At 40.2% G+C, this 21,059-nt stretch overlaps 2 protein-coding genes across 3 annotated transcripts; one reads left to right on the forward strand and one right to left on the reverse strand.

Annotated features, from left to right (window-relative positions):
- Positions 1-926: 926 nt before the first annotated feature.
- LOC137255501 (glycoprotein-N-acetylgalactosamine 3-beta-galactosyltransferase 1-like) lies at positions 927-4,790 on the reverse strand. Its single transcript, XM_067792937.1, has 3 exons — positions 4,520-4,790; positions 1,973-2,631; positions 927-1,100 (listed from the first exon to the last, which is right to left on the reverse strand). Exons 1-3 carry the CDS (start codon positions 4,788-4,790, stop codon positions 927-929), a joined length of 1,104 nt encoding a protein of 367 aa, XP_067649038.1.
- A 10,088-nt stretch (positions 4,791-14,878) lies between these two features.
- LOC137256003 (glycoprotein-N-acetylgalactosamine 3-beta-galactosyltransferase 1-like) lies at positions 14,879-20,032 on the forward strand. Of its 2 annotated transcripts, none has more exons than XM_067793642.1 (3): positions 14,879-14,977; positions 17,450-18,108; positions 19,748-20,032. In XM_067793642.1, the coding sequence occupies exons 1-3, from the start codon at positions 14,920-14,922 to the stop codon at positions 19,889-19,891; spliced, it is 861 nt and encodes a 286-aa protein (XP_067649743.1). In that variant the 5' UTR covers positions 14,879-14,919; the 3' UTR covers positions 19,892-20,032. The 2 variants fall into 2 exon arrangements, with proteins under 2 accessions (XP_067649743.1, XP_067649744.1); XM_067793643.1 differs by lacking the exon at positions 14,879-14,977 and adding an exon at positions 16,145-16,199.
- Positions 20,033-21,059: the final 1,027 nt, after the last annotated feature.

Genomic DNA, 21,059 nt, shown 5'->3' on the forward strand with positions numbered 1-21,059 from the left:
TCCAGTGCAAACGGTCATTACACCAGGCCAGTCGGGCTGCCTTATGGGCTGGAGACAGTCTGGGTCGCTTGATTGGCCTCCTTGCCCGGTATCCTGCAGCTTTCAGACGATTCCGAACAGTCCTGTTCGAGATGGGTCTCCCTGGAAGCCACTCCTGTCTCAACCGAGAGCTCGAGTCGAAGGACCTGCGCCGTACAAGTCTCAGTAAAGCTCTGTCCTCCCGGACTGTGGTCTTCCTGGGTCTTCCTGGTCTAGGCAGGTCTTTAACTTCATTAGTGGCCCGGTATTTTTTCAAAAGTTTTGAAATTATGGAATGATGTCGTCCGATTTGAGTCCCGATTTGTCTTAGAGACATACCAGCATTCCTCATGCCGATTATTTGCCAACGAGTGGCCTCTGATAATTTCCTACGTGCCATGACATTGAAATGAATGAAAAACCGAATGCAATCGACAACCTGCGCTTGTAAACACCCCAGGGAAAAAGTGCATTTTTCGAAAGTTGAGGTTAAAGCAATGCACGTGCGCTGTGCAAGCTTCACGCGCGTCATATCAACCCATGAAAAGCTCATGCTGTATGTCAATACATCAAAATTGAATAATCAATCATCAAAATTACTTCGTTAAACTTTGTTACGTTTTTATGTGTCTTTGAATTTGGTGTTGCTTAATTAATTTCCATATGTATATTTTGGATTTGGCTTCATGCAATGAAAACATATTAGCTTAAATTAGCTTTCGGCCTTTGATATGGTCAAATGCACCCATTTATTGAGAATGATGCGTAGCGCCTTTCATCATCATGGCTGCATATTTGATTAATGATATTTACTGTTTGAGGCATTTGGAAACACAGGAACAAAGCGAAAAGTATTTGATGGAATTTACCTGTCGAACAAGACATCAGAGGAAAGACGTCCCTATGTCTCAAGTATTAATCTCCAGATTTCCGTGTTTCGCCTTCGCTTTTCTGTTGAGTTCCTGAGTGCCGGACACAATGCCATACGGTCGTAAGTGGTAGATGTAAAACTCCAGATCGTACATCTTCTGTGGACGCACGTAGTGGAAGGATATGGCGTAATCGGAGATGCTGTCTATGCCCTAAAATATGAGATCTTTACATATAGCTAATAAATACTTACATGTCGACTTTCATTGTATACCTATCAGCCTAGAATTATCATAATTCACAAACAGGATGGATATTTGTTTACATCTAATGGTTTAATAGTTTGCTATTTTTTCTAAAACCAATGTGTCAAACAAGTGGAGTTATCTTATTGTTACATATTTAATTATTGAAAACATGTTTTTCGTTGATATGATCTAGGCTGCCCCAGTCATGCATCGAATTAATCCAATTCTTGTTTCAAACTGTCAGTTCCCATATTGTACGTAGGATTATACACCCTTCATTCCTAATGGACCTGGAGAAAGCTTAGATGAATTACACATAATCCAACTCTAATATGTCTTTCAGTGCATCACATTTTTGCATTATTGTGTTATAGTGAGTGAATGAGTTAATATTTAACGTCACATCGGCAATATCTCAGCCATAGCCACATTTAATACTGAAACGAAATATATGTCTACTATAAAAACCTGTCAACGAAGGACAGTAAAACAACGAGAATATCACAAATGGAATTAAAACTAGCGCGGAAAGTTAAAACTAATATCACTATTCGGACAATACAATATAAAACAGGCTATAGATTGCCAACAACTGAAGGTAGATCACCATACTAGGGACCATGGGGACTTACAGTACCTTTCCTTCCTGCATGGACTATTGTGTTATAAGGATATATTCGACAGGAAATGCTGCTGAAGTGTTATTCTCCGCTATTCTCATTTTAATTGTATTTCTGAGAAACAATGTGTTGGTACAGTACATAAATCACAGATCTCTTTAAACTGCGAGATAAGAGCAGATTTTATCCAGATGAATACAACAGTGTTTCACTTACCTTCTTAGCACCATTTGCATCGTACTTGTAAAACCATTCTCCGTAGTCACCCGTCAAATGCGACTCGGGAGCTAAACAATGGAATCTGCTCCTCCCGAGAGCGTCTGTTGTGTTGACTGTTCTCACCCCAAGCTTCTCCATACATCTGCCCATCTCTACATCTTCAGAACCACCATCAGGATGGCACACTTTGGGATCGTGTCCCTTCTCACCATATCTCCTCAATGCCTCCTTACTCAGCACATACCCTCCTCCACCACTGTAGTACCCTTGTCTCAGTATTACCTTGAAAAGATGGCCAAAAAATACAGGTTCGGATTTGTTTTGGGACGTCAGGAAGTATCGGAGATTTTCTAAAATAACATATGTGTCATCGTCAGCTTTCATGAACCAGTCAGCATCATCAAAGTGGTTTTCGTAGATGTAGCGGAAAGCTTGCATCGTTTTGGCTGTCAGATGTCTCCGCCCTTCAGACACGTTTAATCCGATTGTAGGGAACTTTGGATCTGTCACCGAGCTCATGAAGAGGACTTTGTTGCAGCGCCTACTCCACGTGTCACGAACCACACGTGCTTTAACATCCAGGTTTTTTGGTGACGTCATAATCCAGCAGAGTACTCTCTCCTTTTGATATAGAGCCTTGGATATAACATCGTTATCTGTTCAAACAAACCAAGAATTATATTTGAGCCAATTTGACAACTAATTCCATACAGTGATATTGGTAGATTGATGCGTTGCAACAATACTTGGCACATAAAGAAACTGTGCATACAACAGTTTAAAATCTAAATTTATTGAACCTGTGTAGACACATAAGGATCTAAACTCAGAGATTAGTGACATGTATCCAACATGCATGCACGTGCCACGTTCCGTGACGTCAGTGGTTTCGTCCTTTAGATGTGCAATACGTTGTTGCACGTGCATTCCGGGAAAGAGAAACGGAGCAAATGAATGCCACACAATACTGTCACTTTGGTAAGTTGAACCCCTGCACTTGCGATCGTTCAAAAAATTAAACGGTCATTGAAACGCATAGCATACCTAGGCTAACGTCTGCACAACGTCATGAGGTCACTAGGATCGTCCGTGGGGGAATGTCTCAACGACAAGTGGCTGCAACGTTTCACTGCCACTGGAACACCATTTCTGCACTGGAGAGACGCTACCGGAACACAAATGACGTCATCGATTGGCCATGTGTAAAAACGCCAAGACAGGACAGATGGATAAGGGTAACCCATCTTCGCCACAGGTTTCAGACTCCAGTGATGACTGCCTGGACCATCCCAGGACTTTGCCGTATTCACCCTAAAACAACTCGACAACGTTTACGTCATCGCGGGATCAGACCACGACGTCCCGCCGTACGACCTATCCTAACGTCATCAACAAGCTCGCCGAATGTAGTGTCGAAGTCAACGTGCCTATAGACGCGTAGGAGAACGTTATGCACAGGTCTGTGTCTTGGAGAGGAATCACTTTGGTGGTGGTTCCGTGATGAGCTGGGGTGGAAAAACAGCAGGCCAAAGAACTCCACTGGTGATTGTTCAGGGCAACTTAACTGGTGTGGGCTATATTGATCAGATTCTCAGACCTGAGGCAATTCCTTTTCTGCAACGTCACGGTCCTGAGATAACATTCCAACAGGACAATGCCAGCCCTCATACGGCAAGGGTTGCTATGGATTTCTTGTAACACCACAACGTTTTTTGTTTAAACGTGCTAAATCCCACTTTGGCGCTATAACATGTACAACCGATGTTTCCCATATAATTTAGTAGTCTTAGTACAATTAGGGTATTAATCTTTTTCGGTATCGTGTAAGACATATGCAGGGAACTTCCCGGCTTCCAACATGCATCAAATCATTTCTTCTCACAGATCATCAGAACTCACAAAATTAATGTTTGTCCGTTACAGCCATAGTTCGTGATAAGCGTTGCGATGTACAAGTAAATCAAGTAGCCGGGGTCAATATCAGTTGGTTATATCCGTCAGTTCGTTATAAGTGTGTTCGGTATAAACGTAGTTGACTTATTTTCGTATATAACAGGCTTGGATGCAACAGTGATGCTTACATGTATCTATGTTGAACGAACAGCCAAGGTAAATATCGCCTTTTTTCTCACTTTCGTCTGATTGACTCCTGAATGAAGGTAAACGAATAAATCATCTGTTAACCGTCCGTGTATTAAAACATTAATTAATAGATATATAATGTACTGATCCATTTCTTTCGGGTTCTGTCTGAATATTTCTTAAATATCACTTATCGCAAAGAAAAACAAACAGTCATAAAGCTTAATTACACACGAACACACGTGGTTTACTGTGCACAGTTACCTCTATGTGATCCCAGACAGATCCTCGATTCATCAACACCATTTTCAAGAATTTCAAAACGGCAGAAACATACATGATCTGCGTTATGTCAGGGCTTCATTCAACCCCATGTACGTGAAATACTGTTCACAGTGGTAGTGGTGTTAGAGCAAACCTCATTATTTAGGATGAATACTATTATGTCAAATGGGAACTAACCTATTTGCAAATGCAGGTCCTCAAATCTGATATTCCCAGACAAATATGGCCCCAAAGACTTCTGAAATCCTTCATAGAGGTCGTTCGATAGCTTCTGTATGTCCCTTGAATGAACATCTTGTGGATGTACAGTGTTCACAACAGACGAGACGAAATGAAAGTCTAAATGGTCCGTTTTAAAGAAGATAATACAAATTGATGCCAACGAAATCATGACTATTAAACCTAACACAGCAGCAGATGCATTTGTGATAGGAGTAGAAGTAGCCATTTGTCAATTATTTCGCTGTTGTATATTTACATTCACGCAACTGGGTCGAATATCCTTTTGTAACCTTGAGGTAATGTGTAACTGTTTGAAGCCTGATCTTCTTGGTAGCCACGCTAAGGATACTGGCTTTCAACACTCCAATCCCTTCTCACTGTTATTTGCTGATCGCTTAAATGGGCTGAAAAGAAACAAACTATACACTAGACTGCGTTCATTTGGAAAGTTATGATGCGTTTGAAAATGTTACAAGATTTGCAAAAAATATATTTACCTTCACATATTCCTTGATTAGCTTTCACAGAGCGTCTGTCATCAACACATCGCGGGAACAAAAAATGCGTAAATTTATTACATAGGTGTATTTATAAATGTAGATGTGAACTGCATCTTTTGTGGAGTGGCTTTCGGTATGAAACAGGTGTTCATGGAACGGCACGAGCCAACGAATACTTGTAAAAGGATACAGTTTCTTTAACTGACGTTATTGATCAATTGGTCTGGTGACACACTGCGCTGACACCTGTTTGTATGCTAATGTGATGTTTCTAAAGATATCATCGGGTACTTGATACAAAACGTGCAACATACGACTCATTGATTATGCAGGAGTTGTACCCCTGTTGGTCAGAATTATCAAACTGGTGTTTGCCATACTACCTCAGCTGGATATATGCTTGTCAAAATCCGCCTCTGTCTTCAAAAACAATTCTATGCTGAAAACATCAGCATTATGGCCACATTATTCAGCATAATTCCAGCTGTGTAATCACGGCCTGTTATCATTCTAGCTTATCTAACGACTTTCAGATCAGTGCAGGGGGCGAATCCCAGTATAATCGATCTTTTCTGCTATCTGTTATACAAGCTGTGAATGCACTTGATATTAATATAAGAGATGCATCCTTTTCTTGGTTTAGGCAATTGATTTCCAGAGATATTAAGCTGTGTTGAAATTTTATATCCATTACTAGTTGAAACCAGACCCAATGCCAAGTAATTCTGTCTACAATTAGGTTGTGATATTAAAATTATATTGATTTGTCAGAATTTTGATGGATGATCCCACCTGTGCATGTGGTCATAACAGAGAAGATGCTTTTCCGTTCTGTCTCTCTTGTCTCCGCTCAGTCCAGTTCAGAATTGATAAATACTTGTTGTTAAGGTACTCAATATGTATACTATCCTCCACGGCACTGAAGATTCAGAACACAGAACTACTCTCACATAAGTCGCATACGCCAGGACACTGGCTTCCCTTGTAAGACCCAGTCCAATACAAGACCAACTAGACCTTTTTGGTTTCTCAATAAGCTTGCTCCAAGGTATATAGCTGACATTCTCACCAGATAGTAGACCAGTCGAAGACTTCCATCTCGAGATCTTCGCCTTCCTCTTGTCCCACACTTTAGGTCCAGTACCAGGGTTGGTTATCGATCATTTGAGGTGGCAGGACCCAATCTCTGGGATGAACTTTCACTGGAATTAAGGACAATTAACAGCCTGACGATATTCAGATCTAAACTGAAGACATAGCTTTTTAAGAAAACATGCAGTATCAAAGTTTTCACATTTGTGTGATGTAACAGGTAAAATATGAACGTTAAGGACATACGATATAAGGTGAATTTGCTCATGTTTACGTTTTGTCCTTCAGTCACATTACCGACCACTGTCGAGTACAGAGCAGTTCCAAGTTCATGTTGAGATCCACAAACCTTACGCAATTTCAATTTTAGGATGGATACGTTTTACAACACCCAAGGTCTGCTGAGACGTTGTGTCGTTGCTCTGCAATTCACGCAGTACTGAATGGGTACCCGATGGGATGAGGTAAAGTTTATCCGTCTAGCGTCCCACAGCATGGCAGCTTGGGTTGGAATGAACACTGATATGCTGACTGTAGTAATAAATATATCTTTGGGTGAAAAGCAGCTTTCCCAAAAGGAAAAGCCACATTCAGGATTTTGAGAAAGAAAATAAACTGACAGTTAATGCAGGTTAGATCCTATGTGCTTGGTAGGAAGACGAAAGGCCCGGCTCTACATATTTTGTGTATTAGCAAAACTTTAAATTTAGTTTGAGAGGTGCCCATTTGTTTCTTGCCCTTTGCATTTCATTTCTGAAATTGTCTACGGAACAATACGCTGAACATTTAAATCTCAGAATTTTGTTCAACTTAGGACAAAAGTTGTTCAGCACATTTTACAGTTTCAAATGGCTCTATTTGTTGGCATTGCAAGGTGAATGCACATTAAACGAAACACCGAGAACAAGTAGGGTTGATCTCTGTTAACGCTGATCATGTACTGCACGTGCATTTGTTTCACTGTTATTGTAATAATGCTCATGTCCCCTTGTAACACAAACCAATAATACTGATTTAAATCTGTGATCGTTTGTTAAACAACTTTTGAATAAAATCCTGAGATTTCAATGTTCAGTTGGCAAGGCAAAATTATGAGGATTCGCAATCCAAATTTCACATTATTCGATTTACGTTTCTGTTTAAAGTGAAATTCATTTTAAGGATTGACTGTGTATTTCTTTCGTTGCATTGAGGTATGAAACTAAAAACTCATGCTCAAACATTAATTTTGCTTTTAGTTTCATACCTCAATGCAACGAAAGAAATACACAGTCAATCCTTAAAATGAATTTCAACAAGAAATACTAAAGCCTTTCTATAATATTTTATTTAAACGCAATCAAATTAGTCGAAACAGATATCTTTATTACCACCGATTAACATTTTCGGTGTAAGAATTCGGTAATGGCGTGACATGACTCAGGTGACTCATTTACATAAATGACACGCCTACCAAGCCATTAGCCAGTCAGCATAGAGCACCCCCAAACAGCTGTCAATCAATCGGCGAATCAGAGTGGAACAACAATACGTGACGCGTCCCGGTATTGGCAAAGTTTCAAGTTCAAACATTTGAATTACTACCTGCGAACTGAAAAAGACAGTTTGAAAAGTGGGACTTGGAAATGAAGCCCGATGATATAAAGTTAGTGGAACTGGGATTGTTAGTGGCAGCAGTATTTGCGCAAATGGAAAGGGGGCTGTGATGTGACTGGGATTGCGATGCCATGGACTGATGTTCCAACGTGCGCATGCGCTTGTCAGTGCGTTATGTACAACGTTATTAACGTTCACGGAAAATTTGTTGTTTCTTTATGTTAACCACCATGTATCACCATGAGTTCATTATGGTACCTAAGTGTAAGGGAATTCCCTCGTTGTGTGCAGGTATTCCTCGAGATTCCTCGGGTCCGAAAGTAGTCCGGTTTGGTGGGCGTGGCGTATTTTTATAGATTCATTAAGTAATGAACTGAAAAGAAATGTTCCCAGTTAACCAATCAGATAGCCAGAATTTTAATGAACAGAATAAGAATTTAATCATAGGCAAGTGTTCACTGCGAACAGGCTATAAATATGTGTCCCTTCAGTTGAAGGAGAAATGACATACATATTGTTATTTCTAAATAGCATCCAAAGACCCGGTATATATTTAGTTTTCGTTGAGGCAATAAACGAATGTATGACAAAAGTACAATGGAAGTATGGTATATTTCCATGCTCATAGTCATTGTCCACTGCCCTGCTGCTCTTTATATCAAATGAAATTTGTTTGAAGATAGTGCAAACTAGATATTCTTTAGCGTTTGTAGCTAATAACTAATATACTATTCCTAATATGATTTTTATCACAACACAGTATATACGTATGATTCAATCCACGTGCTTGTAGTCACTTTTAGATTAGTAGCGGTGTAAGTATCTGCGCCGAATCATGGCTCTATGCAATAAAGAAGATTTTATAATTATAAACTTGTATACTTCATTGCTTTGAAATACTACAGAACAATATAAGACGGACATGAAGTGCCTAAATTCCGAACAACTTTAAACATATTAACTGTCGACAGTTCATTGCGAGACAATTCAAACTTGCACACTATGATGGCATTATTGCAAAACAGTTTTACCCAATAACACTCGGAAACTGGCCTATACATGGTGTCTGTGGACACTGTAAACGCAACAGTAAACCAAAAGGCCCACATGGGTTTTACTGTCTGCACTCTGACATCGACTGTCGGTACAGCAGTGAAGTGACGTCAGCTGGTCATTTCAGCTGGTTCCCATGGTAGCATCTGGAACTGCACATCCAGACATCCCTACTTCACGTCACAATATGATTTGCATGGCGTCACCACTGCTGACGACGCACGAATACAATCGTTATGTTTGTACGTATGAATACACACGAATAGTCTTGTAATTTTCAGACTCGACTACCATCCGATCATGTTTTCCAACCAATCAGATAGAAAACCACGGTGACTTCTGGATTGCAAAGTGAGGGTGAGGTGAGGGTGAGGTGAGGGTGAGGTGAGGTGAGGGTGAGGGTGAGGGTGAGGTGAGGGTGAGGTGAGGTGAGGTGAGGTGAGGTGAGGTGAGTGAGGTGAGGTGAGGTGAGGTGAGGTGAGGTGAGGTGAGGTGAGGTGAGGTGGTGCTGCTTTTTATATGTTTTTAAAGCCCTTGACATGAACTGACATGAAAACCCAAGTCAAAATCAGTTGATTTGTCCCGAAAAAAAGACCAACAAGTATAACGTCAGGTATCACCTCTTGATGTAGACTGGTGTGACGTTCCTCTAGAACCAATAGAACCAAAGCAGTGACAAGCACCTGTTGCATTCTGTATCGAACGTTCCGTTCTTATTGCTTTTTTCAGGTGAACCTTTGGTCTGATATGACGTTATGAAATGCAGAGTCAAAACAACTATATCGGGAGAATTAAGATCCATTCATTTTTACGTGAGATGAGGACAATAATATATTTACTGATCTCTACTGATCGTTTTGGTAAGCCGTAGACAATATCGGAAAGTCCTTGGAGCTCATTGTTCTGTCATCCTCGCCAGATGTAACATATGGAACATTTTTTCCCAATGACAGTATAAGGTTCCTTTCATAATCATATCAATTTACTAAATGACTATTGCAGCAGTATGAATGATCAATAGTATAATACTGTTTATATGGCATACGAGCAAAACCAAAAATATGCAATGGAATTTTCCTGAGACATCAGACGAAAGACGTTCTCTGTTTCACTTCTCTTATGTATTGATCTCCCGAGTTCCACGTTTCAGCTTTTCATTTTCGTTCAGTTCCTGAGTGCCGGACACAATGTCATACGGTCGTAAGTGGTAGGTGTAAAACTCCACATCGTACATCTTCTGTGGGGACACGTAGTGGAAGGATATGGCGTAGTCAGAGATGCTGTCTATGCCCTACATTATGAGATCTTTACGTTTAGCTAGTAAATACTCACATGTCGACTTTCATTGTATAACGATCAGTCTAGAATTATCATAATTCACAAACAGGGTGGATAATTGTTGCACATCTATCGTGGACTATTCGAACTGTAGCACTGTGTCATACAAAAAGGGCAATGATATTCCAAATTGAAAAAATCGATACCGCCACTGTGTTGTTAGATCCTAGGATATTTGTATGTTTTCTTCATATTTAATCAAGGCTACCCCGGGACTACATAGAATTAAACCAATTCCTCCTTTTCAAAAATGTTAAATCCAAAGATGTACACAGGATTATAAATTGTTCTTTCATAACTTAGAAATACTTAAAAACTTTGATGAAATACACATAATCCGACGCGAATCGCTTTTTTCAAATATTGCATCAAATATTTGTATTCTTGTGTTATAAGGACATGTTGCAGAGGAAACGCTGCTGAAGGGTATTTTCCATTATTCCAGTTTTCATAATTGGTTTTCTGAGAAGCAATTTATTGATATATTACATAAATAACATATTTGCTTAATATAGATATATCCAATTTCTCAACAGATTATACTGCACATTGCGTATTTAAAGCATTAAACTGTTTCGTTCGAGGCACGATAATGAATGCTTCCAGCACCTGGCTTATGTAAAACCTCTTCAACGCAGGATGATATAGGCTTCCACCGCCGATGTCGACGTGATGATTTACCTGACATTCAGCCAAAACGTTTTGATTGTGATTGAGATAAACACAGACTTCTTCACAGAAAACATTTTGGATAGCTACCCGCCAATGAGATTCCAATGCGCCTCGGGCCCAAAACAACGGTATTTGCTCCTCTCGAGAGCGTCTGTTGTGTTGACTGTTCTCTCCCCCAGCTTCTCCATACATCTGCCGAACGCTACATCTTCGCCACCACAATCACGCCTGCACGTTTTGGGATCGTGTCCCTTCTCACCATATCTCCTCCACCACTGTAGTACCCTTGTCTCAGTATTACTTTGAAAACACTGCCAAAAAATAGAGGTTCGGATTTGTTAATTTGTTTAGGACGTCAGAAAATACCGAAGATTTTCTAAAATAACATGTGTCATCGTCAGCTTTCATGAACCAGTCAGGAGGAGCTGATTTGGGGCATGTAACTGCCCCCAAAGGACAGCAGAGACGGTCTTCACGCAGTGTGGGGGAAATCTAACCTGTCACGTCCGCATAGTTAAATGCACTTGGCTGAGTGAGTGAGTGAGTGAGTGAGTGAGTGAGTGAGTTATACGCTGCAATCAGCAACATTCCAGCTATATGGCGGCGGTCTGTAAATAATCGAGTCTGGACCAGACAATCCAGTGATCAACAACATGAGCATCAATCTGCGCAATTGGGAACCGATGACATGTGCCAATCAAGTCAGCGAGCCTGACCACCCGATGCTGTTAGTCGCCTCTTACGACAAGCACAGTAGCCTGTTATGGCAAGCATGGGTTGCTGAAGGCCTTTTCTACCCCGGGACCTTCACGGGGCAACAAACATTCAGGTGTTCAAAGACGGTGAATGTCTTGGTGTGGTTATCACAATGTCAATAACGTCGCAAAGCCTTCAGATGATCTTACTGTGGAGATGTTAGGCACGACACCTCTGAGTAAAGACATGGTGTCTTATATGAAATAGCTTAGGGCCACCCTAACTCACACATATAACATCTCACATCCAAGAGCTAAATGGTCTTATCATACTCGAAGTAAAACATGTTGGGAAATTTAAGGATATTAATTAGATGTCACCAGATCCCGGAAAAGAAATAGCGCCCTCTTTTATGAGATAAAGTGCGACATGTGACTGACTGGGGCAAAAGAAACATACAGATCATATGAAATCTCAAACCATCGCGTGTTTTAACTATCCTCTCCAGATATCCATGATGGATTACAATTAAAAGGCGACTAACGGGATCGAGAGATTACACATGGTTAAGTACCTCGGTTGCGTAGACGATAGAAAAGTTTTTACTAAACTAAAGAACTGAAATAAACATACTCGCAAAATATAAGTGTACATTCTGAAAATAACTAATTACGGGTAGACTTGTACATAACATCACGTTACAGAGAGCGTGTTCACTCTGAAACCCATTGCTTCACAAAGTGAACACAATGAAGACACGCATGACTGCGCGCGGTTGTCAATGCAACCCGCAGGTGTGTGCATAATATCTGAACTGAAGGATGTGGAGCAATGCTCAGTATCCGAATGATACAGTGTCTTGTATAGTGTGATGCTATAGTTTAAGTAGTGGTGTGTCAGTCAGTATCGTACTAATCGTAATAAGAAATTAATACAAACACGATCGCGAGCTATAGTCGTCCGTTCGACATCTTAGATAAGGTTTAACTAAACCTAGTTCGCGTCAGGCTGTTTACAGTACATAATATAGCCTGCCTCACAGTCGTATGCTAACACAACCAGCACTGAGGGGCAACTTAGTGTTGTACAGTAGACTTCCTCACAGTCGTTTATAAGTGTGTTGTCCCCAGGAAATCCGAACTGTTTCCTTAGAAAGAAACAAGTCAGCTTATGAATAACCCACGGTTATACACGGGTATCATCCTACTGTGAAGCAGATATATGTATAGTATTCCCAGAAATTATTGAGAATCATGTTGCGTCATATAACTCATTACGTTTATTAACTTCTGGCGTTTTACTTACATAAACATGTTAAAACATCATCCTTTTACAGTCTCAGTCTTGTTTTAGTACTTTGTTAGACCTCCTCGCTCAGCAATGCATGCCTGAATACGCCCAGGCACACTACCCATCAAAGTTTGTAGGTAATCGTGTGACAGGGTATCCCAATATTGGACCACCTCGGCCTTCATATCTTCAATATTTCTCAGTCCGTTTTGGTTTATTCTGTCCTTCATGACTCCCCACACATTCTCAATTGGGTTTAGGCCTGGGTTGTAACTGGGCCAGTCTAAAACTTGAACATTTTCGCCCGACAACCACTGTTTTGTGTAGCGCGCAGTGTGTTTTGGGTCATTATCATGCTGGAAAATCCAATCATCTTCATACAATGTTTGTGCTGTCGGAAGAAGGTGACCATTTAGAATGTCAGCGTATCTTTCTTTTGTCAAGTTTCCCGTGAAAACACACAATGGCATCACTCCGCGAGCCGATATGCCACCCCACATGTGAAGATTCGGGCTATGTTTTGGTCGCTGGTAGATAGGTTTGACAGTATCTTTGGTCCAAATTTTCACACAATTAGGGAAAAGCCAAACAGAACTTTCATCCGAAAAGAAAACATTATCCCAATCTTGATTTTCATGAGCCCGACACTAGTTTAAACGTTTTTCCTTTTGTGCATCTTTCATCAACGGCGAGGAAATTCCACGTTTTTTCACCCAATTAAGTCTCTGTAATTCCTGCCTAACTGTTTCATTGCATACCTGAGGACTTCCTCTGCTAATCATTTCATTTCTGATGTTCTCAACACTTTTCAATCCCCTACTCACAATCTGCCCAAGTCTTCGGCGATCCACAACACTGAATTTCCTAGGTCGACCTGCCCCTGCTTTGTGCTCTATCCCGGTTCCTGTTTGAATATTCTTCAAAGTTCTGTATACTGTAGACAAAGGAATACGATGTCTACAAGCTAACACTTTAGCATCAGCCTCACCCCTTTCAAAATCATCTAGAATGAGCTTTCTTTCCTCTCTTGCTGTAAATTCTGCCATGTCAACACAGGAAGCCGTCTGCTCAGACAAGGGAGATAACTCTTGACGTAATGAGCTGCCTTCTAAGCCTTCAAGAGTTGTCTCCCTTATTTAGTATGCTTAGTGCACAGTGAAAGCCCTTTTTCCAATCTCAGCATCATTAGAAAAAAACAAAGATTTTCTCAATAATTTCTGGGAACACTGTATATGCGACTGACTGACAGCCCACTACAATGTCAACAACGTGCAGGCTTCGCGCCGACCGCTGAAGCTTCCCATTCAATAATTATGTGACCAGTGTACCGTATCTATGACAGGTTAGAGAAGATATGTACATATTTGCTATTTGGAAAGGAGGTTATTTGAGTTACGTGATATATATCCCCCTCATTTCACCTTTGTTTGCTGCTGTGTGTGTACAGTTACTGTAACCGGTATTTAATACATTTGAATAATATAGGAATGTATGTGAGTGTAGATTTTATACCTCTATCTGAACATGAATGTGTGATCAATTAAGGTTCTACCACTTCATGAAACATTACTAGGGGTGTGGTTAGCAGTTTATATTTATAAACACATCGTAAATGAAAGATTTCTAATGAAAGAACTCACCCGCGCACATGTCTAGGGTTAACATATGTCCAGATTGTAAACAGTTACACATTGATATCATTGTACATTGGCATATATATTACTTCAAAAACACAAGTGAAAAATATGCTGAAGAAAGAAATCTTGTGAATATTGTTTACTGTTCAACAGTATGTTATTTCAGATTGTTTCTGCATTGTGAGAAGATAGTTAAACAATGTTATTTAAGACGCCGAGTGTGTTGATGCAGAAAACATTTTTTCTTCAATTAATTTATAATTTCATGCATTAAAGATAATTGTTGTCAAAAGGTTATACTTTTAATGTTGCAAAGTACGAAGCATTAAAGTAGTGTGGTAATTTTCAATGTAAAATTTAGTTCAGATGAGGTTCAGAAAGTTTAGCTGGGCTATAACTGTTATTAGTTTTCCTAAAAGTATTATCATGGTTGTAAAAACAGATTACTTCCCTTGATTGTTAGTGTTGCTCCTCAAAGCACATGGCTTGTCACTGCCTCCATGTTGTACCAAGATGTGGTAGTGGGCATGGGCACAAATGTGAGTAGCATTGTTTGTTATTAAAAGACATTTCAATGCATAATATGGAGATAATGTTTGAAGGTTTTGTTAATTGTACATTTTATTGACTTATTTTGTGATTGTTAAGGTTGAAGTAATTTACTTAGAATTTTCATGTAGTGATGTTAGGAATCATTTACTCAGCAAGTCTTTACTTTTACTTTGTAGTTTTCTGAACCTCACCAAGCCAAAGGAAAGACAATTAATGATGACTGTGAATATAGAATAAACTTTTGGTGCGAGTTGAGGATTTTTGTGTCTTGCATCCACACGCTCACTCATTCATTCATTCGCCCATTCATTCGCCCAATCAATCAATCAATCAATCAATCAATCAATCGATCGATCGATCGAGCAATCAATCACTTACAGTTTAGACCAATGGCCTCAAATCAAGCCCCAACATCGTTGTAGTTTTCTATCAGTTCAGTCGGTCAAAAAGAACCATTGTTGCAAATGCTTTTTAAATACCATGCCTAATGTACACGTTCAAAACGGTGTATATATGACACCAAACTCTGCATAAAACACTTATCCATTTGATATATTTCATGGAGTATAGGTTCATGGATTGTTATTGAAGAAATTCGCATCTGGCTTCAAAAAGCATTTGTTTGATGTTTGTATGCAGCAAAACGCGTGTGTGATTTTATTTTTATATTATCTGTTCAGACAACAGTGACAGGTGCTGTAAACAAAGAAGTGTTTCAGCATTTCAATACTGTTATGTAATTAACGCATGTACAGTCGAGCCCCGTTTACACGGGCGTTTGGTCTGGTTACGTCTGAAAATCGTACGGATAGCTGGTTATTTGAATTTACCAAGAGTGTGTGAGTGAGTTAAGTTTTACGCCGCTCTTAGCAATATTCCGGCAATATCACGACAGGGGACACCATAAAATGGGCTTCACACATTGTACCCATGTGGGGAATCGAACCCGGGTCTTCGTAAGCATGACTGTAAGCATGATTTTCATTTTACAGAATTAAATAGGTGTACAAGTAACATAGTAATATCTATAAGGCCACGTGACACATAAGAATCTGTTTCTGCTTCCATCTTTGTCGACTATTTTGTATGCTTGATGGTTCATGTCATATCTATTTCTAAATCACCCATAAATGTGAGCAAGGCAGGATCGAAAGCCAGGATCCATAAATGACACAAAGATCAGGTTTTAAAAAGCTACATTTAACCTTGGTGAGTGGAATATTGATAAGGTACATGTTACAAAGGGATATTCGACTCGCTTACGTGGATGTAAAACAACAATTGCTGAAAAATGGCTACGTCTGCTCCTGTCACAAAACTATCTTCAGCTGTGTTTGGCTTAATATTCGGGTTTTCGTTGGCGTCCATTTGTGCTGTATTCTTTAAAACGGAACATTCCGACTTCCATTTCGTCTCATCGATTGTTAACGCAGTAAATGCACAAACTGTTCATTCAAAAGAGACGCAGAATCTACCGAAATACCTCCATGAAGGATTTCAGAAGTCTTTGGAACGATATTTGTCTGGAAATATTAAATTTGAGGACCTGCATCTCCATAAAGGTTTGTTCTCATTTGACATTATAGTATTTCATCCCATTCAGCGAGACGGTTTGCTTTAACGCTATTGTGAACACAATTTCAGGCACGTCAGGGTATGTCATTTCTAAGTTTTGAATAAAACCCAGAAATGGAATAGGTCAGGTAACCTTGAGAATCTGAGTGGGTATTTGTTGTAACGATCAGCATGCGCTAGCAATCTCAACGTGGTTTGATATCGCTCTGAGAGACATGTCGACTATACCAGGGCGTCTGAGACGATCGCAGTTATGATGTTATGATCTTTAAAAAATCAAAGTGTGTGGTGACCCGATACAAGGTAGACATATCTTCGTTACAATCTATCCCACCCGGAAATTGAGCAGAAGGCACAAAAGGTTACTTCTGAGCCATTTTGAATATTTTGGAATCGTTGTGGTGTCTAAGGTGGTCACAGTTATGTTGAAGTCCCCGGACGAGCTGACATGACAAGAAACATAAACATGATCATTACATATTTCAAAAAGATGAAATGAAAACCATTTGGAACTATAACTTAGATACTATATGTCTTGTGTTAAGTTTGGTAGGGGCAGTGGCTACTTTTTGTGAATAGATGACGTACTCACCACTCCTTAACCCCATCCCCTGTGGCAAAAGCATTCCATTCTTTATTCTCAATGAAAAACAATTTTGATATCACCATTGTAATAGTGTTTGAAAATACCTATATGCGGACTTGGGACCCAATTCACTCATTCACACGACCTGCCAACCGAGCGAATACAGCCTACGGTACCAACCATCAGCTCACTCACTCACTCTTTTAATTGTATCAGTGAACGTATCAATCTACTAATATCGGTGTGTGAAACTGTTTACTGAAACAGTTCAAACATTACTTTTGCTTTTTGTGAACAGATGACGATGCCATATCGAAGGCTCTATATCAAAAGGAGCGAGTACTCTGCTGGATTATGACGTCACCAAAAAACCTGGATGTTAAAGCACGTGTAGTTCGTGACACGTGGAGTAGGCGCTGCAACAAAGTCCTCTTCATGAGCTCGGTGACAGATCCAAAGTTCCCTACAATCGGATTAAACGTGTCTGAAGGACGGGAACATCTGACAGCCAAAACGATGCAAGCTTTCCGCTACATCTACGAAAACCACTTTGATGATGCTGACTGGTTCATGAAAGCTGACGATGACACATATGTTATTTTAGAAAATCTCCGATATTTTCTGACGTCCCAAAACAAATCCGAACCTGTATTTTTTGGCCATCATTTCAAGGTAATACTGAGACAAGGGTACTACAGCGGTGGAGGAGGGTATGTGCTGAGTAAGGAGGCGTTGAGGAGATATGGTGAGAAAGGACACGATCCCAAAGTGTGCAGGCGCGATGGTGGTTCAGAAGATGTAGAGTTTGGCAGATGTATGGAGAAGCTGGGGGTGAGAACAGTCAACACAACAGACGCTCTTGGGAGGAGCAGATTCCATTGTTTGAACCCTGAGTCGCATTTGGCTGGTATATACCCAAAATGGTATTACCAGTACGATGCAAATGGTGCTAAGAAGGTAAGTGAAACACTGTATGTTATATACATCTGCTTGTATCGCCTCAGAGTGAGAAATTTCATTTAGGTACAATACCAAAACGTTTACTCGGATGGTCAGATGAGTCATCACGCGCCTAGTGGTAAAGCGTTCGCTGTCACGCCGAAGATTCCCGACATGGATAGAATATGTGAAGCCCATTTTCGGGTGTCCCCCGCCGTGATATTGCTGGAATATTGCTAAAATCGTAAAGTTAAATCTCACTCACTCACTACAATGAAAATGGGAACAGTGGAAAACAACACTTCAATAGTGTTTTCTTTCTAACGTATCCTTATAACTCAAGAATGGAAAGAATGCATTGAACGAGCTATTTCCGAATTTTCGGCAATTCTATGCATGCCGTGGGCAGCCTAGATCAGATCAACCAGCCAATCAATGCTCCAATGAAAACAATTTTTAAAAAAATAATTCTCAAAAGATATGGCCATACACATTAGCTGTAATATTTTTAGACTTTCAATTACATAATTCAATGTACACGAAACATATGTTCATCCTGTTTATGACGATCGGATATAGTTGAGTTGATGTCATAACTTTCGACAAGTCATTATGACAAAAGGGATGAACTTCCCAAATAATCAACTTTCCTTTCACATCGAACAGTCCATCAGCTCTTGTTGTTTGACCAAGGTGACCACAATCAACACTCAGTTAAGCTTCCAAAGCATGGTAGACATGTGGGGACATTTCCAAACTTAATGCATTAGGGACAAAAGTGATGTCCGATGCAGTTCCATATTTTGACTTATACCATACCTTCCAGAATTATTACAGGTGAATAACCTACTAGACTTTGCATGTGTTTATGCCATGTGCCACCGATGAGGCAGGATACCTCACCTTCTCGTGGACAGCTGGTATTGTCACTGTTACATTCTGCAGTCCAAGTAAACTTAGCCTCAGTACTTTTCGTTACACTCCACTACTGAATCTAACGAAGCCTTATGGGAGGCTACGTCAACTAACCTTTGAGACTGACCATCAGAACGCAGCTTACCAAATCGCGCGAAAGTGGACATTCGCACATACCTTTTGAGCTTTTAATCTCGAAAAGGTTCTTACCCGAACGATTCCGAATGCTATTTAGCGTACGATCGCTTCCGGCTGATACACACGGCGCACGTTACAACCATGACAACTGTGAGTAAACAGTCGCTGAAAATAGTGTTTTAGGCAATATTCAAGGATGTCATCTTGCGGAAATATTAGCTAATGGTAACCATGTCAACAGAAACCCAAAGCGTATATACTGCAGGTCAGATAATTGTGTTATATACGGATTTTTGTTTGTGGAGAGACCTGTGTCAGTGATCTGAATATTTTGTAAGCCCCTCCGATCCCCAAGTAGTAGCCGTTGCCTGATTGGTTAAATCTATTTCACCGTCTCGCGTTTGATTGGACGGTCTTAAGTCGCTCAAAGGTTACCTGACGCGAACCCATGCTTGCCATAAAAGGCAACTATGCTTGTCGTAAGAGGTGACTAAAGGGATCGGGTGGTCAGGCTCGCTGACTTGGTTAACACATGCCATCGGTTCCCAATTGCACAGATCGATTTTTTCGTGTCAGGGTCTGACATTATCATTTTACATTTCAGGGAATAGACAGCATCTCCGATTACGCCATATCCTTCCATTACGTGCCCCCACAGAAGATGTACGATCTGGAGTTTTACATCTACCACTTACGACCGCATGGCATTGTGTCCGGCACTCAGGAACTTAACAGAAATAGAAGTTGAAACCGACAACTCGTCAGGTCAATACATAAATGACGTGACACAGAGGACCTCATTCGTTGGATATCTTGCTTCATAGCAAAGCTCCATCTACTATTTGGTTTTATTCGTGTGTTTCCAAATGGATTAAACAATGCCGCTTTCTGATTGGCTAAGCGCTATTCTATTATTTTCAATGTACCCCGCTAGGAACTCTTCTGGTGCTTCATGGTAGTACATGTTTACCTCGAATAATATTGAATCACGCATCAAGCACGGAAATTGTCGAGGTTTTGCGATTGAAAATCGATGGAAGGGAGATAACTCTAAATCTGTTTACCTCGTGTCGTCTGCTGAATTCGCCTCGCATTCAACAGAAGTGCTTCAAACAGTTCAAATTTAAAGTTCAGGTGTTCTTGTAAGATAAATACGTTGTTCATTGGTCCCTCACGGGCCGTGGGCTCATGTACCCTCGAGGTTTGTTCATGTTCCCCTCGCCAACTCGAGGGTACAAGAGCCCATGGCCCACTCGCGACCAGTGAACAACTTAAAATGTACAATCGTCAGCAGTATGTAAAGTATCTGTATACACTTGTCAGCAGTATGTAAAGTATTTGTATACACTCGTCAGAGTATGTAAATTATCTGTATACACTTGTCAACAGTATGTAAAGTATCTGTATACACTCGTCAGCAGTACTAGTATGTAAAGTATCTGTAGACACTCGTCAGCAGTATGTAAAGTATATGTATACACTCGTCAGCAGTATGTAAAGTATCTGTAGACACTCGTCAGCAGTATGTAAAGTATCTGTAGACACTCGTCAGCAGTATGTAAAGTATCTGTATACACTCGTCAGCAGTACTAGTATGTAAAGTATCTGTAGACACTCGTCAGCAGTATGTAAAGTATCTGTATACACTCGTCAGCAGTACTAGTATGTAAAGTATCTGTAGACACTCGTCAGCAGTATGTAAAGTATCTGTAGACACTCGTCAGCAGTATGTAAAGTATATGTATACACTCGTCAGCAGTATGTAAAGTATCTGTAGACACTCGTCAGCAGTATGTAAAGTATCTGTAGACACTCGTCAGCAGTATGTAAAGTATCTGTATACACTCGTCAGCAGTACTAGTATGTAAAGTATCTGTAGACACTCGTCAGCAGTATGTAAAGTATCTGTAGACACT

Source organism: Haliotis asinina, chromosome 11, assembly GCF_037392515.1.
Source record: "Haliotis asinina isolate JCU_RB_2024 chromosome 11, JCU_Hal_asi_v2, whole genome shotgun sequence".
In the NCBI taxonomy this organism is placed as follows: domain Eukaryota; kingdom Metazoa; phylum Mollusca; class Gastropoda; order Lepetellida; family Haliotidae; genus Haliotis; species Haliotis asinina.

Bases quoted from the DNA above. Each gene is read 5' to 3' on its own strand.
- LOC137256003 (XM_067793642.1), top strand. From the start codon at position 14,920: ATGGCTTGTCACTGCCTCCATGTTGTACCAAGATGTGGTAGTGGGCAT. The intron at 14,978-17,449 runs GTGAGTAGCATT...TTTTGTGAACAG, and splicing joins TAGTGGGCATGGGCACAAAT to ATGACGATGCCATATCGAAG. The intron at 18,109-19,747 runs GTAAGTGAAACA...TTTACATTTCAG, and splicing joins ATGCAAATGGTGCTAAGAAG to GGAATAGACAGCATCTCCGA.
- LOC137255501 (XM_067792937.1), bottom strand. From the start codon at position 4,790: ATGGCTACTTCTACTCCTATCACAAATGCATCTGCTGCTGTGTTAGGT. The intron at 2,632-4,519 runs GTTAGTTCCCAT...TTGTTTGAACAG, and splicing joins GGACCTGCATTTGCAAATAG to ATAACGATGTTATATCCAAG. The intron at 1,101-1,972 runs GTAAGTGAAACA...CTCATATTTTAG, and splicing joins ATGCAAATGGTGCTAAGAAG to GGCATAGACAGCATCTCCGA.